The 25,719-nt window shown below is 40.7% G+C and overlaps 4 protein-coding genes across 14 annotated transcripts in view; 1 reads left to right on the top strand and 3 right to left on the bottom strand.

Moving 5' to 3' along the window:
- Nucleotides 1-34: 34 nt before the first annotated feature.
- Nucleotides 35-8,685, bottom strand: LOC133408198 (cytadherence high molecular weight protein 2-like). Its single transcript, XM_061686762.1, has 13 exons — nucleotides 8,641-8,685; nucleotides 8,269-8,303; nucleotides 8,006-8,164; nucleotides 6,976-7,099; nucleotides 6,790-6,837; nucleotides 6,576-6,653; nucleotides 5,376-5,432; nucleotides 5,173-5,232; nucleotides 4,743-4,807; nucleotides 3,521-3,617; nucleotides 2,767-2,822; nucleotides 222-271; nucleotides 35-141 (listed from the first exon to the last, which is right to left on the bottom strand). Exons 2-13 carry the CDS (start codon nucleotides 8,298-8,300, stop codon nucleotides 35-37), a joined length of 933 nt encoding a protein of 310 aa, XP_061542746.1. The 5' UTR covers nucleotides 8,301-8,303; nucleotides 8,641-8,685.
- Nucleotides 8,686-9,693: 1,008 nt separating this feature from the next.
- On the bottom strand, nucleotides 9,694-17,529 carry zdhhc24 (zinc finger DHHC-type containing 24). 4 transcript variants are annotated; one of them, XM_061686766.1, is made up of 4 exons: nucleotides 17,489-17,529; nucleotides 16,343-16,658; nucleotides 15,849-16,126; nucleotides 9,694-12,780 (listed from the first exon to the last, which is right to left on the bottom strand). In XM_061686766.1, the coding sequence occupies exons 2-4, from the start codon at nucleotides 16,645-16,647 to the stop codon at nucleotides 12,488-12,490; spliced, it is 876 nt and encodes a 291-aa protein (XP_061542750.1). In that variant the 5' UTR covers nucleotides 16,648-16,658; nucleotides 17,489-17,529; the 3' UTR covers nucleotides 9,694-12,487. The 4 variants fall into 4 exon arrangements, with proteins under 4 accessions (XP_061542750.1, XP_061542749.1, XP_061542748.1 ...); XM_061686765.1 differs by lacking the exon at nucleotides 17,489-17,529 and adding an exon at nucleotides 16,799-17,045 and having other exon boundaries at nucleotides 16,343-16,693; XM_061686764.1 differs by lacking the exon at nucleotides 17,489-17,529 and adding an exon at nucleotides 16,799-17,045.
- Nucleotides 17,443-23,945, top strand: LOC133408195 (protein starmaker-like). 8 transcript variants are annotated; one of them, XM_061686757.1, is made up of 11 exons: nucleotides 17,443-17,628; nucleotides 17,887-18,040; nucleotides 18,126-18,209; nucleotides 20,007-20,067; nucleotides 20,161-20,514; nucleotides 20,598-20,721; nucleotides 21,637-22,266; nucleotides 22,335-22,479; nucleotides 22,554-22,602; nucleotides 22,667-22,783; nucleotides 22,864-23,945. In XM_061686757.1, exons 1-10 carry the CDS (start codon nucleotides 17,522-17,524, stop codon nucleotides 22,738-22,740), a joined length of 1,782 nt encoding a protein of 593 aa, XP_061542741.1. In that variant the 5' UTR covers nucleotides 17,443-17,521; the 3' UTR covers nucleotides 22,741-22,783; nucleotides 22,864-23,945. The 8 variants fall into 8 exon arrangements, 4 of the variants coding, with proteins under 4 accessions (XP_061542741.1, XP_061542740.1, XP_061542742.1 ...); XM_061686756.1 differs by having other exon boundaries at nucleotides 22,872-23,944; XM_061686758.1 differs by having other exon boundaries at nucleotides 22,554-22,587; nucleotides 22,890-23,943.
- Nucleotides 23,322-25,719, bottom strand: part of pola2 (polymerase (DNA directed), alpha 2) — a 22,338-nt gene continuing 19,940 nt past the window's right edge. The window contains exons 16-18 of the mRNA XM_061686761.1: nucleotides 24,455-24,511; nucleotides 24,262-24,388; nucleotides 23,322-24,182 (exon numbers count right to left, since the gene is read on the bottom strand). Of these exons, the coding sequence (XP_061542745.1) occupies nucleotides 24,027-24,182; nucleotides 24,262-24,388; nucleotides 24,455-24,511 (340 nt within the window). The 3' untranslated portion in view covers nucleotides 23,322-24,026. The remainder of the gene's footprint in view (nucleotides 24,183-24,261; nucleotides 24,389-24,454; nucleotides 24,512-25,719) is intronic.

The following is a 25,719-nucleotide window of genomic DNA, read 5'->3' as shown; positions in this document are numbered from 1 at the left end:
CGACGGATGCGGGAGAGTCAAGGGGCTCGGCCCGTCATCGGCAACGCAAGCACACCGCCCAGATGCAAGGAATTCGGGTCAACCCGTCCGGTCGCACCATCCGCCGGCTCCTTGGTGACTTCAGTGAAAACGCCACGGTGCCTTCACGTCCTCACAAAAACATCTGATTGCACGCAAAATGCCTGAGGAGGCGCTTTCATGGGGCGATTGCACACACTCACCACCAGCGGGCGCCCTTTGCCTCGTTGTGTGTCTCGTGGATCGAGACATCCTATTGCACACACAAAAGATTGTCAAGGCTAAATGCTGTACTATATACGATATTTTTTTTACAGGTATCTGTACTTGATTATCTATATTTCTGATGACTTGACACTTTTATTCAACAAATATCTGCCAGTTAACGTTGTTTTTTTTTTTTTTTCAAGACACAACATACAAAAAACCAAAAAAAACAAATCGACTTATAGGGTTGAAGAAATGCACAGCGGCGACATAGAAGAACGTGAACCAGGGAGCATTCACGACAATGCCGCAACAGATTCGGAGAAGCAAAATATTACCCAACCGTGGCCTTATTTAAGAGAATTGAAAAAAAACAAAACAAAAAAAAAAAAAAAAACACCAATTTCTAACAATCAAAAACTGACTTATCGGAAAGAAATGAAGGGTGGGTGTCATATACTGCCCTGCAGTTCCATTATTGGAGCCTGGAGGGCGCTGTGTGTCCTCTCTCTCCCCCCTCCCCTCCCCTCTCCGTACTCAAGTAAGCCAATTAACTCCTTGTTCCCTTGTTAACTCTTGTGTCTCCTCGTTCCCAGTGCCCCCCCCCCCCCCGCCCCTCCGTGTTCCTGACCCACGTCAATCCTGCCACCAAGCCAGCCGCCTGCCAACACATCCAGGACCACCTCCGTAACCTTTCCTCAATAAACTGTTCATCATTTTACATCTGCCTCCGCCTGCTCTTGGGTCCAGCTGCTCCCCACACGTGACAGATGGGACTCGATTAAAATAATAATTAATTAATTAAAGGCTTTGTAATTCATCTCAATATAATTTTTTATCATATAACAATAGTTGTCCTAAAAAGTAATTAAAAAGTAGATTTTAGTGGATGACTGTATCAGATAATTGACAGACCGGAATATTGTTAACTCCAGAAAAATGCATTTAATTGCATTTCATTACAAAACTGTAGAAGAAGAAAAAACAACAATACAAAACATTCATGGCCAAAATTAAACACACTTTAAGATAAATCGCCATTTTAGGAATGTTTTTCATAACAGTACCTTTAAAAGATTTGTGCGTGGAAGGTGAAAGGTTGGATCAACTGTCGCTGCCTCTGTGTAGCACATTTTCTAACCCTTTATCTTCAACCACTAAAAGTTGCCTTGAATCCACTTTGCGAGTGAATTTACTTTCCATCAGTCCGAGCAACGTGTTTCATCCAAATTCTCCATTTTGATATGACGTGTGCATCAGTGTAATTAGTGAATCGGGAAATTCTGCACTGACATAGCTTCCTTTTGTTTGGAACACAAAATGCGATAAAAATGCATACATTATTTGTTTGTAATTAACACAAAGTCCCACCTCTAGAAAACTCATACAGTTAAGGTGATTCCCCCCCCCCCCAGTTATCATTAGCTAATTTAGCATTATTTGCAAAACTATGAAAACTAATTGTTTTGATAGAGTGTCCAGTGAGTTTTTCTTCTTCTTCTGAGTACGAACATACAACTTAATATACAGTGAGAGGGAACCTTTTGTGTGCAGATAGTTTTTTCCCCCCCCCTTGTGCCAAAATATCAAAACGGGTCTTGTATTGACAATTCCAATACATTTCTACTTTTATATATAAGTGCATTTTAGAGTCTGTACTCTTACTTAAAAGAGTTGAATATTTTTTTCTTTAAATGCTCCTGGAAGTTGCATTTGCACCGCGTTGTTTTCTTTTGATCGGCACTGATATTCAAATGAGTTTGACGTAGTACAAAAAGCATATCGCTTAGCCAGCAAATCCATAGCCAGAGGCTGAGCTGCATTGTGTTGGTTTACATAGTACCCGTGTAACTGGAACGCAAAGCACTTGCACTCTCCCCTCCGTTACTTAATACCGTGTAAGAACTCGGTATGGTACACTCCAAATAATAACTTTCCTGTTGCATACCACTCAAAATAATGTATTTTACAAATAAAACACAAGTACAACCTGGGATGCATGGTAATACTGTATTTTACATTTTTTCGAAGGAGTTCCACTTTTACAGCAAAATAAAACGCAAGTCAAAACATGCTGTAGTCTATCACTAACCGACAGGAGTAAGGTCATAAATGACAGTAAATAGTTATTTGCAACCAGATGAGAACAACCACCATGAGACAACCACTGTGTATCCCACTAAACATCTGCATTTTTTTTTTTTTACCATGTTTTACCAAATAAATCGCAACGTATGCAACAAAAAAAAATAAATAAATGCTTGGATCAGATTGGAGGTAAGGCTCCATATTGCACACTAAAGTAGGGATCTAATGTCAGGCACACACTCCTCCATAGATTGTGGACTGAAAGAAAGTCTAGATTTCTTGCATGACTCCCTGCAGCCAAAATGACCAAAATGCTGATAATGGCAACGCAGATCACAAATACCCTCTGGGTGCACAACTCCTTGGCTTGTGTGCATCTACAGGGAGAAGATAATAAGTGAACTCGAAAATGTAATGGTAAATATAAGACATAACGTGATATGGGAACGTTACCTGCTTGTTTGGTGGTAGATTGGAGGACTGGTCGGTTCCTCTGCTTCATTTTCCTCCTGCACACAAAACTCGTCACTGAGTTCCTAAATTACTCACATACTGTAAATTAAGGTTGAACGATTTATGGCCAAAATAATAATCTCGATTATTTTGATCAATATGGTAATTACGATTATTAAGCATGATTATTCCTCATGTTAGGTAAAAACATTTTTTATTTTTAATCCATTACTTTTCAACAAACTATATTGTAACAGTCTAAGAGTCAAAATGAATCTTTAAATAAGAATAAATGATAGATAATAATAAAATGAATGTACCCCAAAAAAATGCAACTTTACCAAGGGTTAAATGAATAAATATGCTTTTACAAAGTGCAATCACGAATTGAAACTTAATGGAAGCAAATACAGTTTATGGATAAAACGCAATTACATTAGGCTGTAAGCACTGATTTTTCATTTTAATCCCCCCCCTTAAATATAGTGAATTGTCAAGCATGTCACGCCTCCAGTGTTCTGCTTGACCACTGGTCAGTCGTGCACGGTCACAAACTGCAAAGAACTTGACAGTTGTGCTTTAAATAAATAAATGATTTTTTTTTTTTAAAAAACACTATCGCAGACAATCATGCTCATGTAATCGTGGCAGCCAAAATCGTGATCACGATTAAAATTCGTTTAATTGTGGAGCCCTACTGTAAGCTTGTAATGGGGTGTTCTCTTATTATTCCAACGTGAGAACGGCTTCATACTTTTTTAATTTCAGCTAGAAGCTTGACCTCCTCTGCAAAAGACATCCTGGAAATAGGCAATGCCTGCTTTTCTCCCAGGAAATCACTGAGAGTAGCTCTGGAAACCAGCAGCAACCCCAAATCAATTAGTGCACACAGATGACTTAGAGGAAGTGCTTCCCGAAAGCAAATGGAGTGGTGCCTTGAGATACCAGTCAAATTAGTTTCCTGAAATAATCTAGCCCCATTGAAATGAATGGAAAATACATTCATCCACTCCAGCGTGAACAAAATGTCGTAATGTGTTTTTTTTTTTTTTTTAAAATAAGAAAATCAACTCTATAATACTTGATAAAAACATACTTTTCAATGGACATTGTGCTGCGCACCTTGGCCATCTGGGGGCAGTATAATCCATCCATCCATTCCCTGAACCGCTGATCCTCACGAGCCTCAGGTCGCAGCTGACTTAGGGCGAGAACTGAACGCTGAACAGTTCGTCAGCCAATCACAGGGCACATATAAACAAACAACCATTCCCACTCACATTCGCACGTATGGACAAGTTTGTCTTTACTTAATCTTTACTGAAAGAAAACCCAAGCAGGCACGGGGGAAAACATGCACCCGGGACCTGCTAACCAGTTGGCTACCATACTACCAAGTGTAATACAAACATACAGATATACTGTAAATAAAGACGGTCACAACTTCTTAGTAATGATGCAGCAATATCAGTCGTTCTTCACAGTGGATAACGAATAAATAATTGTGAACTAGTTATATTACCTGTCAACCTGTGTTTGCCCACCGTTTGTGTTCAAATATCCTGTACTTCATGGGTTATAACACCATGATACAGATGCTATTATTCGTTAGCCCATCTGTGGTGTTTGGTATTGTTTGTTAGCATTAAGCTAAGCAGACTTTCCGAAGGCAACAAAGCTATGTGGTTGTTTTAAATACACGCCTAGTCCTCTTTGTTTTATATTTGGTTTGACAGTAAACTTCAAAATTTCAACTAGGAGTGACAAACAGCTGGAAGCCTCTTTTTTGAAGAATTGTTCATTATCTGCTGCTTGTTGTGAAGTGAGGTCACTGCCACCATGAGCGCTTGTATGTCAAACGTTTGCTTGCAAGTCAAAGCAAAAAAAATTAAACAAACTTAAAATGAGCTGTATGACAGCTTGCATCTCGAAAAAGTCAGGTCTCAAGGCACCACTTCATTTAGAGATGTACTTACAGCGAGGCCTCATTCTCTGTGTCCTCTAACTGAGTCCTCAGCTCCTGGTTTGTCAGCCTGAGATCCTCAAGTACACACAACTCAAACAGCTCAACTCTACGCATTAACACATTCCATTGGTCACAAGGGGGAACACGTGATATGCTTTTGCGTTGCTTTTTATGAACCAGTCTTGTGTAGAAAGTTCATGATTGTGTGTTGGTATTCATTCTTGCCATGTTTTGAATGGGTGAAACACAGCATCTGCATAGTATCCACATTTTACGGAATCAAAATGTGATATAAGGTGTAAAGTATACTTATGCTGTTCATAATTCATTCCTCCAAAATGTCAGTGATGTGCTCATAAATTCTCTGTTGCTCTCAAATGTTGCATTTCTAAAGGATTCTGTTACATTAACCAAAGACAAATTGGTCAGACCATCCTTACCTTGATGATGGTGGAATACTCCTCGATTGTTTCCTCCGCTTGCTTTAATTGCAACTTATTCTACCACAGAGACATACATGTTATTTAATGATGTCAACTGCAGTGAAAATAGAAGACTGCGATAAGAAATGACTCAAGGTAAGCTTTTAAATACTTTAACACCATTACTTTATGATGAGGATTTTGTGTCTGTCCTTGCATACCTGTTGAATAACCTCGTCCCTTTGCTGCAGTCCTATCTGAGCCTCTTCTGTTCTAAACTGACACGCACACACCATATCAATGACGACGTCTCCTTCGAATGTTTGAAAAATTCAGACATGCAAACACCAAAGGCATGAAAAAGGTGACCAAAACATTGTAGGGGAGTCTGGGGGGATCCCTGGGCCCTCGCAGAGAATGTTTTTGGTTTTAACATCAATTAAGCAACCTGGAAGACTCTGAAGAGTACAATAAGGCAAAAATAAACAAGTTTTCTTCACGCGGAAAAACATTTATTTACACCGCTCAAGTACGTTGATGCACAAATTTAAGATTAAAATCTAATTTGCCTCATTTCTTTACTTTTTTGTTGTGGCCTCCAACTTGAGCCAGGCCCATCTCCACCTGCACCTGGTCCCTGCGTCGAGCTGTACCAGATGAATAGCATCCTCGCGCACAAAATAGTTGATAAATAAGCAATTATTGATCAATAAAAGTAGCGAGGACATTTAGATCACTGTAACGAAGTAAAATTACCGTTACTTTTTAACAGCAGCAGTGGCTGAAGTGTTTTTTGTGGTCTCGTCAACTAATGTGACTTATCCACAGCAGGTCCCGAGCGCACAGGCAGAACCTCAGGCTGATGCGCTCGCAAATTAGTCCACCGCGGAGTAATATTCAGAAATTGCATCTGTGTGTGGATGGTGGATGTGTGGACTGGATCTCGCTGCCAGCGTTCAAGGAGTACAAAACAGCCAATGACGACAGCGACAGCTAACACCCCCCCCCCCAAGAAAAAACTCATCGGATCTATACGATTCACGGCAATGGCCTATTTTGAGTTCAAAACGGCGAATTTCGCCGAAAGGCGACTGATTTGCATGTATGGAAATTCATAGAAACAGAGACACTGGTATTGTACAATACAAGGATTAAAATACCTTGACAGTACAATACAAAGGCACAGTTGTGCTGAGCGCTGAGATTTCCGGGTGTGTTTGCAAGCCCCACAATGCCGCCCAAACAATAAAGTTTATCAGTTTGAACATTAAATATCTTAACTTTGTAGTGTATTCAATTAAATATAGGTCGAACATGATTTGCAAATCATCGTATTCAGTTTTTATTTATGTTTAACACAACCTCCCAACTTCATTGGAATTGAGGTTGTATATAAAAATGATGTTCAGATAAGAGTTTACCTCACTGTTTTTAAGTGCAACACTGAACTTGCTCAAGCTCATCATGTCCTTTTCTCTTTGCTCTTGGAACCTCTGAACCTGAGACAAGTATAAAATGTTAATACTGTAGTGTTATAGAGGGTGCCTACCTCTTGTTCATATGTTTTTTTTTTTTGCATTTTGCCTTACATCACACAGTGATGAATACAGATAAAGATAAAAACAGGTGCCAGACCTCTGCAATCAGATTCTTATTTTGTTCCATCATCGCATTGTGTTCCTTCTGCAGACAGGACAACAAAGAAAAGTGTAAATCCGATATGAGCAGAATTTCAAATCAAATGTTACTCGTCATCCTATCAGCATGGGTGCATTTTCAAATGCATACATTGGTTAGTAGCAACAAAACACAACTACGCACACCGTCACCGACCAGTTCTTGTTGCCTAACTTTAGTGGACTGCTTTAGATGGAGGTCATCCCCCAGTGGCAACCTGCAAGGCTGCGCTTCCACATGCTGGACATCTACGATCATCTGCTCCAGCCTGCACACAATTAAGAAAGAAAAGCGCAAATAAATGCGATTACAGTCGTTTTAAGTTCTGAGTGAAATTATCAGAGAGGTATTAATTTAACTACGTTTATGATTGTGGTCATAGTTGGTGTGGTCGAAATAGAGTTTGCACTATTAATTTTTTGTTAAATGATTATTCTATTGATTATTCCATTGACTAATGGGATAAAAATGTATTTTGCATGAACGTTTATTGCAAAGGATTGCTTTTCTGATGACTGTTTATGCACTGATTATTGTAGTTTACTTGGTATTATTTAATGATGAAAACCAAATAAACAACAATTAAGCAATATAACACGAAAGGGAACGATGCTGTACTCGCCAACCATTTTGAACCTGACAACTACTACTTGGGTACAGATTAATGCAAAGGGCTACTACAAACCCCAATTTCAATGAAGTTAGGACATTGTGTAAAACGTAAATATTGGCAAATATTCTCTCATTTTGAACACACACACACGCCACAGCCGGTCCATGAGAAAAATGCCAACTCCGGTCGGCGGCGCAAAGAAGGTTGGGGAACACTGCCTTACATGTCAGAAAATAGACAAAAATGTTTATCATTGTTTGTCAAAGTACAAGCAGATGTTAGCAAATTACTTATTTTGATTAAACACAAATATAATCACTCTGCTTTCAGACTACAGAAATCAGAGAATGTTTACAATTGAGAGGCTGAAATCAGACGATGTGGACAATTTTGAGCCAAAAAAAACCAAAACAATTATCTCTAAACGATTATCAACACAATTGCCTTCTAATTTGATAATCAGTTAGTTGTTGATAAATTGATTAATTGTTGCACCTCTAGTTTCCGTTCCCAGTTTTGGGATGGTCAGCGTGTTCTCAAACAACACTAAAATCGAATTACGTTTTCACTTGTTTTCTTAATGCCTCATTTCCTGATCGCAGCACAGTCATCTCATCATCTGCTGCATCGAGCAAGTGCCTCATCTCAGTGTTTCGAAGCTTCAGCTGACTCCGACTGTGATCGAGCTCGGCGATTTTCTCCAGCATCTCCTTGGATGTCCTGCACACACAAACAAACAGTAAATCAACGCAGTCATCACATTATTACTAGATTTCCCCAAAAATATTTCGTTTGTGTACGTTTGATAATGAAAATTCACCTACATATTTTCATCTGATACATCCACTTTTTTCATTGCCTGGTAATGAAAAATAAATGACTCGTGAGTAAAAGTGCAAATTATATTATTCCTAACAGTGTAACATATATGTGATAAAAGGAAAACACCGCTCATTCTAAAATGTGAAAATTATTGAAATGGCAGAAAAGGACTGGTAAAAATAAACTTAGCAGGGAAGTTATGGTATTGTAGCTAAGATCAGCATACGTTACCAGAAAGCCAACGAGCGAGTAGCTATATTTAAAAGTGAGAGATTAACCTTGTATGAACACAATTTACTAATACACAACAAAACTGTAATAAAAGGAATTTGGTTCAAGAAACCGCTAACGTTCACCACGTGCCGCTCACTTACCACACTTCTCTTGCTTGTTTTATTCACTTTCGATGATTTAGCTTGAACTGCAGGCGCGGGCGCAATGGTTTAGGGTTCGTCAATAAAGTAACGTTTGAATTGTCAAAGACAAATCATAATTATCTTCGCGCTGAAACTTTCATGTGACACAAACAGCACGCAAAAATAGAGATTATTTTTATTCTCTGCCTTGTTTTTTTAAAATCAACATTTAAATTGACAACGTCAAAACACAAAGGTTTTTACGTGAATCTTTGTCAGTGACTCCCTATCAGTAAACAGTTTTAGATTGGCTAATGTTCTCAAATTTTATTGCTTCGCCCACAAACCACCAATGCAAAAGAAATAACACTAAATACATTTAAAACATTTTTCCGACATAAATAAAACTGAGTACAAAGCTTATATATATATATATATATATATATATATATACACACACAGATACACATTGTTCATGTGCACAAAATATATATCCGCAAAGGTGGAGTCATGGCAACAGTTGCCATGATTCGACCTTAATGGATGACCATGTCCTGGATAACTGAGAATCTACACAGACAATAAAATATACCCCAGTTTTGAATTTCAAATATGCTATATTTTATTTTTCTAATTAGGAACGTGCTTATGAAACTTGCGGGGTTTAGTACCTCCAACAATTTTAAGAATCAATGCGCCAACTACATACATGGGATTTATTTAAGGCAGTTTAGCAGCCACGACCATCAGTCCCAAGTTGACAATGATGAAGAGTGATTAAGGTGGTGGCATGGCAGAATTTTAAAACCATACCATAATCACCATTAATAGGTACGTACATACTGTACGTACATATATACAGTGGATACATACGTGCACAAAATTGTTGGTACCCCTCTGTTAATGAAAGAAAAACCCAAAGTGGTCACGGAAATAGCTTGAACCTGGCAAAAGTAATAACAATGAAAATTAACCAATGAAAAGCAGACATTGCTTTTAAATTCTGGTTCAACAGAAGTATTCTAAAAAAAAAAAAAAAAAAAAAATGTTAAAAACTCATGAAATGCCTGGACAAAAAATGACAGTACCCTTAATATTTTGTTGCACAACCTTTTGACGTTCACAAAAATGAAGACTAGCGGATACTTCCGGCTATGCGCCAAATTTTGCAGTGTTTCCGAGGGGTCCAGATGCGGGATCGTTTTCGTCAAAAAAACAAAACAAAAAAAAGGGACTTGCTTTGGAAAATACGTCTTGCCGGCTGGTGAACTCGATTTAATACAAAATATGAAATCAAGTAGAATGTTTTTTGTTGTTGTTTTGTTAATTGTTTTGCAGGGCACTTCTCGATTGGCTACATTCTGTTCCACGTCACCATCCATAAGTTGTTTTCTGAAATGTGAAAGTGTTTTGGCTTTTGTTAAATTCCATCCATCCATCCATTTTCTGAGCCGCTTCTCCTCACTAGGGTCGCGGGCGTGCTGGAGCCTATCCCAGGTATCATTGGGCAGGAGGCGGGGTACACCCTGAACTGGTTGCCAGCCAATCATAGGGCACATACGTTTGTATGTGCCCTATGATTAACAAACAAACAACCATTCGCACTCACGTGCACACCTACGGGCAATTTAGTCTTCAATTAATGCATGTTTTTGGGATGTGGGAGGAAACCGGAGTGCCCGGAGAAAACCCACACAGGCACGGGGAGAACATGCAAACTCCACACAGGTGGGGATTGAACCCGGGTCCTCAGAACTGTGAGGCTGACGCTCTAACCGGTCGGCCACCGTTTTTGTTAAATTGTTTTCTGAAATGTGAAAGTGTTTGGGCTTTTGTTAAATTCATCCATCCATCCATCCATTTCAACGCCGCTTATCCTGGTTAGGGTCGCGGGACGCTGGAGCCTATCCTAGCTGGCTTCGGGCGAAAGGCGGACTACACCCTGAACTGGTCGCCAGTCAGTCGCAGGGCACATATAGACACGGACAACCATTCGCACTCACATTCACACCGTCACTGAGTGGGAACTGAACCCACGCTGCCTGCACCAAAGTCAGGCGAGTGCACCACTACACCATCAGTGACTCTTTTTGTTAAATTGTTTTCTGAAATGTAAAAGTGTTTTGGCTTTTGTTAATTTGTTTTCTGAAATGTAAAAGTATTTCACAATTTGTTCTAGTTTTGCACTTCCAGTTCACCGTAGCTTCAGAGTGTCTTGCTATATAAGTTTAATGTATTATTATTATTATTAAATAAAAAGCTGTAATCATTGCATTAGAGACACAGCGGGAATATGTGTACGTATATACATTTATTATTAATTTACATTTATTTTAAACGTGCTTGTTTTCACGTGACTCAAAAATTAGCCGTTAGCTTGAAGCTGCTAGTGAAAGCTATCCCCGCGAGGACGTCAGGACTTGCGGTTAAAGTCACTCATGAGTACGCTCACGGCGTAGTACGCCATTCCTTGCGCCAACGACTCACTCATCGTACTTGTACATCGCTCTTTAGCGGATCACAAACGAAAAAGTTCAACGAACGAATCACTCTTCAGTTCTTCAGTCCACCAGTTCACTGAACGAATCACTCAAGCTACAAGAACTAATCATTTCATAAACTGATTCGGTTCAGTTCGTTCACTAAAAACATTCGTTCTTCTGAACGGAACAACCCTACTGCAGACATGAAGAGTTTAGGGCGTAAATATTGAACATGTGCATTACTTAAGATTATGAGCCCCCACCTGTTTCGAACCCTAAAACCAGGACGAATCTAGTCTTAAAACACCTCAGACCTAAGGATAAACTTATAGGATAATCCTATAAAACATATATGGTCTGGCATTTGACGTGCTTGGTTGGAGGGGACAGAATCGGTGCAAAAACAGGCAGATTGTCTCTGTTTGCATACCAGGCTTTAATCATTCTTGGGTGTTTTTTTTCTTTTCAGCTGTGTCTTTTGGGTCGTTATCGTGTTGCATGACCTGCGACTGAGACCAAGCTTTCTGAAACTGGGCAGCACATTTCTCTCTAGAATACCTTGATAGTCGTGAGATTTTATTGTACCCTGCAAGACAGAACATACGTAACAGAGCCTCCTCCATAATTTCATAATAGGGACAGTGTTTTTTTTTTTTTCTTGGTATGCTTCGTTTTTGCCTTTGTGAACATAGAGCTGATGTGCCTTGCCAGAAAGTTCCAGTTTTCCAGTCTGTTCATAGAAACTTTGTGGCTTGTCAACATGCAGTTCAGCAAATTCCAGTCTTGCGTTTTTATGATTCATTTTCAACAGAAGTGTCCTCCTTGGTCGTGTTCTAAAACTTTAGGCTAGTTGCGCTACGGGTCAAAAGTTTCAGAACATACAAATTTGTGTTTATTTTTTTTCTTAAAAACTGAAAGTCATATAGTTCAAGTCCAATGAATAGCAGCACAGTTATGGGAACTTCCACAACAGAATTGGGAAGAACTCTCTGAAGAATATTTGATTTCCATTTTAGAGATTATGCCAAGAATGTGTTCAGCTTTTACATCTGCCCACTGTGGCTACTTTAATGAGTCAAAGGTTTACAATAGATTTTTGTTTGTAGAATCAATCTACAAACAAAAATGTATTTCAAACCCTAACCCATGAGATATTTTGTAACTTGAATAGTTTATTTGTGCTGTGCTTTAATTTCAGAGTAAAATGGGAAATTGAACTGCATAACCTTCAATTTAAAAAAAAAAATGCCGGAAATACAGAACATAGAAACTTTTTGGTGCTGACTATTCCTGTTAGGAAAAGAGGGAACAGTCAAAGAGTCTAGCCTTCACAAAAGTATGTCAGTCATGCCTTTGCTGAACAGAACCAACCCCAGGTGTTATTACTGGGTAGGTTCGAGTGATCCCGTCATCTGGAAGTGTATCCCATCCCCAGCGAGAGGTGACGGGATAAGCGGACAGAGCCAGCACAGGTACCAGCGACTACCAAAGGTGTGACGCAAGTTGCCCAAGAGTCCAAGGTTGTAGGGACGGCGAGACGAGTACCACTCCCTTGTGGTTTGTCCTCGGAAAAGCAGGAAAAGATGGAAGAAGAAGAAGGCAGAGACCAACAGGAAGCCCACGACGCACGTGTCTGCAATGAAGGCGAAGGCGAAGGCACGTGCTGAGACCTGACCTGGAGAGAGGGACAATTGACATTACCAGGACTATGACTCCATCCATCCATCCATCCATTTTCTACCGCTTATCCGAGGTCGGGTCGCGGGGGCAGTAGCTTTAGCAGGGACGCCCAGACCATGACTTAGTCCAGTCAATACAACAAAACCAACACCCTAAAGCACACATATTCAGAGAAAATAGAAGCGTCTAGCGATCCATTTTCTATACCATTTATAAGGTCTACAGTGTTCCTAGCTTGCATGGTGCCCTGTGCGAGACCCCCCTCTGATGCACCCTCCAACACACACACACACACACACACACAGAGCCACTTTCACATCAATAACCTTTCACTTTCCCACGTGTGAGCGCATTACCATACCTTATTTGCTCAGTTCTTTTCACTTGACTCAAGAGGTGGTATGTCGTTTAAAAAAAAAAAAAAAAAAAAAAAAATTAACCAAGCGTACTTTTTAACTAAAAAAAAGTCAGGGTACTCTTAAGCCGAGGTACTACTGTACACGATACTTAACTTATTCAGTGCCAAATATGTATTTATTAGGAATGTAATGATTCGTTTTATTAATTATTTGATTCGTATCATGATTTGTGGATGCCGATTAAATGCTTAGAATGAAATGAACCGAAATGATTCATCCATCCATCCATCCATTTTTTTGTGCCGCTTTATCCTCACAAGGGTCGCGGGCGTGCTGGAGCCTATCCCAGCTGTCTTCGGGCGAGAGGCGTGGTACACCCTGAACCGGTCGCCAGCCAATCGCAGAGCACATAGAAACAAACAACTATCCACACACACATTCACACCTAAGGGCAATTTAGAGTCTTCAATCAACCTAGCATGCATGTTTTGGATTATATGTAACATTACATGAGAGAAATAATGGGTGCTAACTTACTGTAATTAAATTACTTTATTTTTAATTAAATTACTTCACCCACTCCGAAACGTTAGAGCATGATTCGACAGAACGGCGGCATGTTTACGTCCAACTGTTCGTGGTAACACTAGCTTGCTAGGCTACATAACGTTTTTGTTGCCTGCTTGAGAGCTGCATCGTATTAAAAGTACGTGAACATACCTCGGCCCCAAAAATCCTGATCGTCTGAAGCTTATTAAGAACCTCATGATTCAATTTCGATTCTTTAGGTTGCTATTTGATTCAATCTCAATTCTTTAGGTTGCAATTTGTTTTGATTTGATATTGATTTAAATGCTGATTCAGTAAGTAGTAGAAATACACAAATTAGAGCACATTTTGACAATTTTGAAATATTTTTGATGCAATGTAAAAATATGACGTATGTCACATCACATTTTAAAGCAATAAAACATTTGAAAAGGAAAATTTGCACATCACATTTGTGCATATGGAGTACAAAAGTAAAAAAAAAAATTACAGTTGTGTATAAACGAAAAGGTTAAATGCATGTAATCTTAATTTTTATTTCCTCTTGGAAATTGTAATTTTAAAAAAATGCACAATAAAATTTTTGTGCCGATGGGAGTACAAAATTAAACATGATGACAGCTCTGTATTTAAACATAAAGTGCATGCATACTTAAAAAATGTTCTTTACTTATTGGGGTTACTATTATTATTTGCAGGGTTTTTAAGTAATATCTAATAATATCTAGTAGCATGTTTGCTACAATTTGACAATTGACAATACATTCTCCGCCAAACCCCATTCTTTCATTTAGGGCCATGTTATCCCATATGCTTAAGTCAGAAAAGGTGCGCATCTCTGTGCTTTTCAGCCATCCACTTAATTCTATCATTTGCGCACCTTCTGTCCATGCGAGGTAACCCTGTAATGTGGGCGTTCCCTCTCATATCTGGCCTTGCGCATATTCTGCCAAAGACTTAAGCGCGTTTCCTCTTCCTCGCTCCATAGGCAGTAGTAAGTCTAGCGCCCCGGGAAGGTGAAACATCACATTGCACGTTTTTGATTCGCTCCTGTGCTGCGAGCTGGCAGCCCGACGGCTGCTGCTGACAGACACCTGCCCCTTAAACACTCACCGACTGCCCTACGGCCGTAATGTGTCCCTACCACATTACGTCGATTGAAGGCTGAATGTCGATATATTATGTCATATTAATAATTAATTTTCATGCAAGAGCTGTGAGCGGCACTTTTGTTTCAAACATGCTGCATGGCAGCTTGGGAGTTTCTCTGCAAGTGCCGCTCACAGCAACTGCAGTCATCTTGATGGCACGATGGTGTGTTAGATTTGGAAGAATGTTGTTCATATTTGGTCATTGTCGGTCGTAAAATCAGTTTAAGTGACGCGCCGGGGTGTGAGGCGCTCGTATGTTTGCTGGGCAACGTTGGCTGATCATTTGGCTCACTCGCTTTATTATTAATGCGGATTAAACTACATATATTGCACAATATGTATTTAATAGAGATTAGAGAATACAAAAACATATGCTCCTTGTAGTCTTTTTGACGAGCCACATCTGATTGGGGACAGACGCCTAATTTCCGGATAGCCGGACGGGGGTTTATTTTCACATTTTAAGTGTGACATATTTCCCAGATGGATTTTAAGGGGCATTCATATGTCTCAGGAAAACCCCATATTCCAGCAATTCTACCCTCCTGCAAACTTCAATAAGGCACGCTTCTCAAGCTGTTACTAGCTGGGTATGCGTGGTGGCTGTGCCAGAGGTCATTACTGGAGAATTCGCATACCTTGAAACCGTGCAAGCCAGGGGCGTAAAATACAGACTTTACGCACCAACAGGAGAATATGGCCCCTTACTGCCTCTGTCAACAAGTTGACAATATTGCTCCCTGTGTGGCTTCTGTGCTGGGCTTCCGTCTCTATACAACGCGCATCACACGCAAAGCGCCTCTCACTGGCCAGGTGGTGAATCGACTCAGAGGATTGGCAGAATTGATATTGAATTGCGGGGGTAAGAATTGCAATGCAATATAATTGTGAAAACAATATTCTGTGAGTCTTGAGAAATCACTCAAAATGCTCTAAAATAGCAGGCACTCCCAAGGGGGTTGCCTTTACAGGAAAAAAAGGTTGGCATCGAATGAGTCAATTACCTGAAACCAGCATGATCCAGGGTATCATCAGCAGGAAGACGCTGTGCAAAGTCACGCCTTCCTTCAATATGACGATGAAGACCTCAGCGTTCATCAGCGTGGCGTAAAGTAGCCCCGACCACATGAACAGCAAGCAGCTGAGGAAGTAACGGTAGTTACGGAAACCCACGCACTGCCCGAAGAACACGCAGTGGTGGTCCCGTCGCAGCACACACACGTTGCAATCGTAGCAGTGCGAGCAGCGTGGAGGAGTGTGTGTTTCACACGCATAACAGTACCTGTGGAACATATATATATATAGGTAAAGAAAAGGCAGACCCCCTGTTAGATGGCAAGGCTTGGATCCCAACTCAAATGACACAATGCTCGAACAATTGACAGCAATGGTGGCACCAAAATCAGCTAAAGAACCTAATTTGGGAAAAATCCCAACCTCAGAAGTCTAAATTGACTTCAAACATAATAGGTCAAAAACATGAAGAAAAGCTGCTCACCTCCATCCCTGTCCCACAGTATCCCCTCCGAGGAACACCCCCTTGATGCTGGGGCTGGTGCGGACAAACAGCACGGCGTTCCAGCATATGTTGCAAAGCATGACGTACTGAGCCAGCAGGTGCACGGATTTCCACAGCGAGGACCACTCCGTCCTCTTCTGGTCCGCCTCCAGCGGAGCCTCGACCAGCACCAGGTAGCTCACCTCCCCGGTAATGGAGAAGACCAGGAAGGTGTTGAAGATGACGGGGAGGTGGTAGCACGTCCTCTCCACCTTGCGAAACACGTTGGCTGCATAGCTCGTCATGTCTGCTGGTCCTGGACCGCCAAAAATCAACAACTAAGCGGAAGAACTGATTGGACAGACACACACACCGTGGTTGCTAGCTTCATTTGCCAACAAGACACTCGGTTAGCTTCGAACATTGATGGGCGTGGAGGGAAAAACATTACAATACCTTACGTATCTTTCTAGCGATTTAATGTAACGTCACGAATGAAGCGCAACAATAATATGAAATATTATCTGTGCGGACCTGACTGGACCGAGACACATAAGATGAAGTCACATCCGGGCTATCCTCACTTCCAGGATTTATTTTTTTAAATGAATGTATTTATTTTTAATAACATCAGTGTGAGATATATAATAACGCCTCATCCGAAAGACGACTTTCTGTGGTTTGATGCATTTGATAGGCAAAGGTTGGAAATGCATAGAAACCACGTGTAACGCTGTATATATGCTTATGTGTACTACAATGTTCGTTGCAAAAAACAAAAAAAACTTTCCCCGCCCATTCTAAACATATGAACTTAGTTTTACAGACTCTAACGCTTTTTTTATTTGCAGCACAGTATTTATACATTTATTTTCCTTTAAACCCGGAAGTCCATAGGAACGGTGTATAACCTAAAAATAGACCCTCTGGTGAAACTTTTTTAAAATTATTTTTTTTTAAATACAGGCTGTAATAATATACCAAGGCACTACAGGAACAGTATTAGGCATCGTGGATTAAATTAAACATTCCCAACAAATTATTAAAAATATACATTGTATTGAGATAGTCTCTCTCTCTCTCGCTCTCTCTCACGTGTCTGCATATGCAAATTTGCTGTACTCAAAGAGGATTTCCTCCTCTAACCTTAATCCTAGCGGCCTCGGCAAATCTGCGGTCATGGCTGGATCTGAGGAGGATTTACTGTCACCAGGTCATCTGAATGGCACAAATGTAAACACTTTCAACATTTATAGAAATCTGAGCGGTACTATTCACCAAAGAAGGTAAGATGCTTGATTGTAGGTTGTGATTTTTTTCTTTTAAGTATCTTAATAGTATTAGTTCTAATATTATGTTATATCATGCGGCATTACGTTTCCACTGTCGTCTCTCCAAAAGCCAACTGTTACAATATGACTTTTCATCTCAGAGGCTCAAAATGTTGTAAGAGCTTGAACTTCCATTTTGTGTATTGCTATGCACTTGTGGGCAAAATGAGTGATTTTGTTGTTCACTTGACTGTATTTGCATGTTCTCTGTAGTCGAATGATGCGTCTGCAACAACGCTGTCAGGAGCTGAAGAACAGAGAGAGTGCAGCCCGACATCACAACCAGCAGCTGCTTCAGCAGTTTAACAGGGCTCAAGACACACTAAGAGAGATGATGGCCACCACTGCTGCCATGAAGACGATTCGGGTAAAGAGACATCTAAAACATCAAAGAGGCGTCTTTGTCCTTTACGTTCTTGCTTTTGATGTAAGACCCTGGTTGACCCCTGTAGATGGAGTATGAGCCGTTTCTGGAGGAGAGCTCTCCCTACAGGCAGAAGCAACTCAAAGAGAAAGCACAAATTCATCACAGGAAGGTACAAACTGGAACATGGGTGCATTTTGTTATTTGGGGGCCCAAGGCAAAACCCTGAGCTCGATGAAGTGCTTAAAATCCTTCTTGATGTTTATGATGCAACAAATGAATCCTCAGAATCATTCGCAACGGCCCGATGTTGCGAGATGAAACATGGATGGTACTAATAAAAATAATTATTGAGAACATTATTTAACATTTAATAACATTTGCAATTGCCACAGCTTTTTTAGGGGCCTAAATGTAATTTCTGTTTGTTTTTCAAATATTTTCAGTTAGATTGATGGGTGCTTATTTACAGTGAAATAATTGAGGACAAGGTTTAAAAATATGCAGGATATTTACATTATTCACAAATTGTATATTGTATATATCGTGGATGTTGAGCGTATTGCATTCTGTGGTTGTCAAAATGTGTGGATTTGGGGTTTGCTGCTGAGTTGTGGTGATGATGTAATGGACCGGAAGGTCAGACATGCAGTGGATACGCAGACAGTGGGGCGAAATAGTTTTTCGACCTTTCTTCTTTCTCTGTTCATTTATCGGGATTTTGCTGTACATTAATTCCATATTTTGACAGAAACCCTATTGGATGAGGAAATAATTTTTACTTTGTGTGTTGTTTTTTGAAGTCAAACAAACCGTTTTTCTTTGAACTAAAAGCCTGCGTAAGCGTATTACTTGTTTGCAAGTGAACTAAAAGAAGAATGCATCAAGCTTAGCCCCATTCAGGAAACTACAGTTTTAATACTCAGACTCCGTTTTCCCTTACTCTGCTGTCTGTAGCCAGGTCAGCATTGCAAATGTGAATGTTCTCAACGGCTGTACCTGAGTAAATAAAGGCTATCCATCCATCCATTTTCATTACTGCTTATCCTCACTAGGGTCGCGGGGTGCTGGAGCCTATCCCAGCTATCGTCGGGCGGGAGGCGGGGTACCCCCTGAACCGATCGCCACCCAATCGCAGGGCACATAGAAACAAACGACGATTCGCACTCACATTCACACCTACGGGCAAATTTAGAGTCCTCAATCAACCTACCATGCATGTTTTTGGGATGTGGGAGGAAACCAGAGTACCCGGGGAGAACATGCAAACGACATACACAGGCGGGGCCGGGATTTGAACCCCGGTCCCCAGAACTGTGAGGCAGATGTGCTAACCAGTCGTCCACCGTGCAGGCTATAAATAAAGGTTAAATAAATACAATAAAAATAACAACAGCGAGAGACAAGCATAATAAACTCTCCTGTTGCACAGCAAAACTGTTCCGGCATGAAAGAGTATACAGATCCATCATACTGCTTGACTAAGCAGCCAAACAGGACAGGTTAATAACGATAACAATTTCCCTATAGGCGGCACGGTGAACAACTGGTTAGCACATCTGCGTCACAGTTCCGAGGATCGGGGTTCAAATCCCAGCCCCGCCTGTGTGCAGTTTGCGTGTTCTCTGCTTGCTTGTGTGGGTTTTCTCCGGGCACTCCGATTTCCTCCCACCTCCCAAAAATGTGCATGTTAGGTTAACTGAAGACACTAAATTGCCCGTGGGAACGAATGTGAGTGCGAATGGTTGTTTGGTTTTTTTGTGCCCTGCGATTGGCTGGCGACCAGTTCAGGGTGTACAGCGCCTCTTGCCCGAAGATAGCTGGGAAAGGCTCCAGCATGCCCGCAACCCTTGTGAGGATAAGAATGAGGGAAAATGGATGGATGGATGAAATTTCCCTCTAAATATGTGAAAAAAACAAACAGGAAAACATCAGATGTTGCTGTTTTATTAGTGTGTTTATTCAACAGAGGATGGAAGAGTATTTAAAGATGTCCACGACTTCTGTTGGAAAACCTTTATATTCTCATAGTAAGTGTGATAGAAAATGGAGGTCAATTGTTGTTATAACTATTGTATATCAGTGTCCCTGTCATTGACAGTATGTACGGTATCTTTGCATAGGTTGTAGCAGACAGACGCAGAGAGATGCTGCTACACAAGCGTACGACGGACAAGGGGGTTCTTATCCTCCCTACATGGAGTGTCTTTCTTCTCATTCCTATTCAGACCGGACTATCGCAGCTTCCATATTCCCTCCGACTTTACTTCCATGTCCTCAGAGCTTCCAGCTGCAGCACCTCATTGCCACTCCATCACACCCCCAATGCAGGCCCAGTCAAAATACACCAGGCTGTACTCCCAGTCAGGCCAAGAGCCCCCGGTCGTCGGTGGTGTCCGATGCAGAGGACACTGAGATAAGCAGCAGCTCAAGAAGAAAGAGCAGTCATTTATCCCAGGAGCTGGATTTTAAACCAGGTGTGAATAGTAAATATACACGACTTTGCTCTGTGTCTGAGCAATTCATACACCTTTGCGGTTGTCATTCTTTGTTAAAATAGTCCGCCTGTCCAGTCACCATGTTGAGAATGGAGACAGCAGCAGCACAGAGTCCAGACAGGTGAAGAGTAAGAAGAGGAGGAAAACAAACACCTCATCAGACAGAGACAGAAGCAGCTCCAAGGAGTAAGACTTTATCATTGCTTATACCACCCTATACTTACCTGTATATGACATGTTCACTCATGTTCTTCTCACTTAAAGTACTGCATGACGATCTACTCTACTTTCAGTTAAAAAACAAAAACTCTACAGACACTTAATGAGATCCAATATAAGAGCGCTATGAAAAACTTAAAAAAAAGAAAACAAAAACAGATAATGCTCATTCTTGATTGACAATGTCAGAGGTATTACGTCTGTTTATCATTGTAGTTTATAGAGTGGTGTAGACCCACAAGGAATCATACTGAGAGCCGTTTGTAGCATTTTGTCCCTCTCATCACTGTAAAATGAAACTACACCTCTGACAGTGCAGACCATCATTCTCTTTGCCGAGGGAGACTTTTGTATTGGATCTTGGAATCTTTGATTCGGCAAGTGTACTTAAGAAAGTGCTTGGGGAAGGTATCCAGGTATGTGCTAAATCAGTGATACTCGGTACACTACGAGTGCATTGTAAAATCATCCGTCCATTTTCTTTACTGCTTATCCTCACTAGGGAACTATTTGTTTAACATTTATGAAAGTACAATTTTGATTTTAGCTTTATGAGAAATACATTTGAATTGAATCATTAAATGTTTTTCATTTTCCTCAGTTTAAGACCAGTTTTAATTTACAAGCTACATATTACAGTGGCTTACAATGATACATTATACATTTCACCTAATGGGTTTTAGTAATGAAGCCTCTGCCATGTGTTTGAAGAGCGTTTGGGCCTACTACATTACTGTATATTAATGTTGGTCATGATGGTGATACTTGAAGAGCTACATAATCTTGGAGGTGGTACTTGGTGTAATATGTTTGGAAACCACTGCTCAAAATAGATGGACTGCACTTTAACGCCATTTTCCCCTTTACACCTTTCTGTATCAGATCATCAAGGAGTTCCTCAGCTGCAGTGGCACAGACATCTGAGAGCGAAGCCTCATCACACCAAGGCAGCACCAGCAGGAGGATGAGGAGGAACATCGGTGGACTCGTCCCTGGATTACCATTGACGACAAAGAGCGAGACAGAAGACAAAGAAAGACGAGGGAGTCGTTCTGTCAGTGAATCTCAAACTGAAGATACAGCGAGTCAGAGTCCTTCGAACCAATCAGAGAGCAGCAGTGGGGACAATTCACCATCCCAGTCTGAGGAGTCAAGTGGTGGAAGTGACATGGCTGTCAAAGGGAAAGACAATGAAAAACTGGAAGAAGAGGTAGACAGCAAAAGTGATGGAAATGAAGAAGAGAGCAACATGGAAGAGGACAATGAGGATGAAGAAACGTCACCAGAGGATGAGAGGGAGCACAAATCCGATGTAGACCAAGGTTGTGATGACATCTCAGACAAGCTGGACAAAAAAACGGCTTTGGCTTTGTTGCAAGATGAACATAAAGACGAGGATGAGAGAGATGATGATGATGTAGAAGAGGAGGAAGATGAGTCAGATGCAGAGGAGCAAAAGAGTGAGGCAGAAGAGAGAGATGCAGATGACATCATTTCACCCCAGCAAAGAAAGTAAGAGGCTAAATTAAATTGGTTTCTCCATACATAATATAACTTAACAAAACAGACGATGCTTTCAGACCCAGGGTGCACTTTATTCCACAAGAGGGTTCTGAAGATGACGGCAAGGTCGTAAGCAGAACAGGAACATCTAAGGACTCAAGTGAACTTGGCGATGATGACATTGAGGATCTCCTTGCACCTCAACCTCAGGCAAATATAAGAGTAAGTCAACGAGAAGAGATGTAGAAGAGTAAAATGCAGTCTGTTAAATAGATCTACCTCATGTTATTTGATAGAGAAATGGACACGAAGCAGTAGAGGAACCCAAAGGTCGGGCAACCACAGGTATCAAGATCAGACAAACAATGGTTTTATTTTGTGGATGGTCATTTCAGGTTTTATTTTCCAGTGGTTTGCAAAGTGGAAATTTTCCAAGCGGACCAGCAAACAGACTCTGACGAGTTTGACCATTTTTATGACTGATTCCTACCTACCTCATACTACAAGGAGCACGCCTACTTAATAGGTATGTGACATCACATTTTGTTGCTATGGAAGGCAGTGGCATCAAGTCTTTTTTTTTTTGTTTGCGTTGAAATTCTGAAGCTGCACAGTGGGTTTTTCTGCTACAGGAACTGGACGACTACTCTGCAAAGAGAGTAAGATGACAGCTGCCAAATATAGAGAAATTCTTGAAGAGGACTTGCTCGATGCCCTCAGACTAGGGCATCGATTCACTTTGCAACACGACAATGACCCAAATCACACAGCCAAGGAGTGGCTTCAGGAGCATCCTGTGAATGTCACTGAGTGGCCCAACCAGAGCCCAGACTTGAATCCAATCGAACATCTCTGGAAAGACCTAAAAATGGCTGTCCACTGACGCTGCCCATCCAACCTGACTGACCTTGAGAGGATGTGCAGAGAAGAATGGTAGAAAATGCCCCAAAACAGGTGTGCCGAGCTCATAGAGACATACTCAAGGAGACTTGAGGTTGTGATTGCTGCCAAAGGTGCTTCAACAAACTATTAAGTCAAGGGTGTGAATACTTACTACTATACTTAAATAGTGTTACTTACTATTGTTAACATTTTTTTATAAATTGCCACAAATGTCTGAAAATGTGTTTTTACTTTGTCATTATAGGCTATTTTATGTAGATTTTTTGTTTAAGGAAAACAATACGCAAATCAGCTTTAGAATAAGTCTAACAGCAAAATGTGGAAAACGTGAATGGGTGCGACTACTTTCTGGTGGCATTGTACATTTACTGGCTAGAAATGAGGTACATATGATGATCTAAAGAGATTAAATATACAAGTGCCATTAAAAAAAATCCTAATTCCAAATAAAATGTTTCGTTTGATAATGTCATAACTAGATTTAGTATTGTGGTGGCAATATGCATTGCTGAACAACTTGCCCTTTGATAGTCCAAAATTTAAGCGACAATCAGTCGTCTCTGGCCAAAATAATCATAGATGTAGGTATAACCTAATATCACAGTCAATTAATAAACATTACAACAACATAAAACTAGTAACCAGTGACAATAAGTAGTGATTTATTGCTGCTGTATGACAACATTTCAGTGTCAAAACACAGTGGTCTGTATAAAGATGATCAGACTCACATTTACTGTATAAAAAATACCAGTTGGGTGGAACGGTTATTGGTAAAACATATTTAAGTGGACCAGGAGATGGTGACATTAAGAAGTGGTTGCTTCTAAACTGTCCTCTGTTAAATGCATATGTCCTTATTTCAGTTAAATCTTCACTACCTGAGCCGCCAAACTGTGACTGACTCTTTTCTTGTCGTCATCTGATGAGGTGGTGCATTGAATCAGCAGCCTTCCATAGGTCCCGCCCGCTTGGCCTTTCGTCAGCCGTCCGGGATTGACACATATACAGCCAATCACATCCTGAGTAGGGGATGTTTAGATGGGTATGTCAATAGAGAAAAAGAAAAGAAATGGACACACTGATTTTGTTGTTCTGTACCTTAACAAAGTAACGCAGCTCAGACGGAATTAGGAGAACGTCCGGTGTGAGTGGCATCTGACCAAAGCTCTGAAACTTCTCATAGTCCATGTTCACATCCTCGACAGGTGGGTACAGTGGGTAATAACTGACGGGGGAAATGTACACACTGATGGAATATAGCGAGAACAACAGAATTTTTTTTTCATCCTACCTTTTCTGGGTCAGTATGTGCTTCAGAATGCGAGAAAATTTGTCCGATCCAGTGCCACTGCAACATGAAACACAAATATACTGAGACCAAATGGCTACATAGGATATTATTGGCACAAAGTAGGCCAGTTATTTAAGAGAACTAAACACCCCAAAAGTTTGGGGCAAGAATACACTCTGTGCCAGCACTAGTCAAAACACAATTTCTATTGGTTGTTAGCTCTGCAGTCATAACCATAAATGCAATTTTACAAATAATTGGCAGAGCAATTTCTTTAAGCGTTTCGGTTTTCGGCCTTGGTTTTCTTATTTTTGGATTCCCCAAGAATTTTCATTTCGGTGCATCACTTAAATTAAAACTGATCTACTGGGGAACGATTTGAAATAAACATTGATTTAGATTTTTATGCTGATTAAAACTAATATTGGCATTCTGATTCCAAAATTGCAGTCAGTTTTTTTCTCCACAGCTTACCCTCCAGAGAAGCAAAATTCCACTGATTAGCTGTAGTAAGACTTGCCAGCTGATTTTGATTGGACTCATCTACAGCAACGTGGCAAATTGGTTATGCAGTCACAATTGAGACAGTGTGGTGAGAGGTGTGTGCAGCTCCCAATATGTCAATATCTGCAAACAGAAACCTAGCATAGTAAGAAGAGGATTCGTGCTGGCTTTTCTCAATCTTGTAACCAAGGGCATACAGTTCTATTTCGCTTTAAACTTGTTTTTTTTTTTAGTTTTCAAAGCTTGCAACTATTCCATGTTAGTATATTATTGACATAGGTATGAATGCGAGTGGGAATGGTTATGTGCCCTCCGATTGGCTGGTGACCGGTTTAGGGTGCAGCCTGCGACCCTAGTGAGGATAAGGGGTAAAGAAAATGGATGGATATATTTCCTTATTTCCAAAAACATGACGTGATAGAGGAAAAACTGAGATCAAAAGTGACATTCAAGTAGTTGCCTTGTATACAGCACATGAGAAAGCCTGGTTTGTTACAAATGGATCAGTAGAAACTGCAATTGTGTCAGCACCAAAGGTTAGTGTAGAGATTCATTTTTGGTATGCCCGCTTGCGGGTGGCCACCTGGTGAGCAGCTAGCTGCAAGCCACTAGCGGCGGGGACTGGTGCTGAATTTGGAACGTTGCGAACAGCCAGCGCATGCACCATTAGCTCGCTCAATATGTGTAGTTTGTCGTTGCTGAATAATGACCATCTAGGTCAGTTTTTTCTTTTTTTTGTAAATAAAGTGGACAGGAACGGT

This window comes from Phycodurus eques, chromosome 9, assembly GCF_024500275.1.
Source record: "Phycodurus eques isolate BA_2022a chromosome 9, UOR_Pequ_1.1, whole genome shotgun sequence".
NCBI classification, from domain to species: Eukaryota; Metazoa; Chordata; class Actinopteri; order Syngnathiformes; family Syngnathidae; genus Phycodurus; species Phycodurus eques.
Note: the sequence above shows the minus strand (reverse complement) of the source record. Positions and strands in the feature narration are given on the sequence as shown.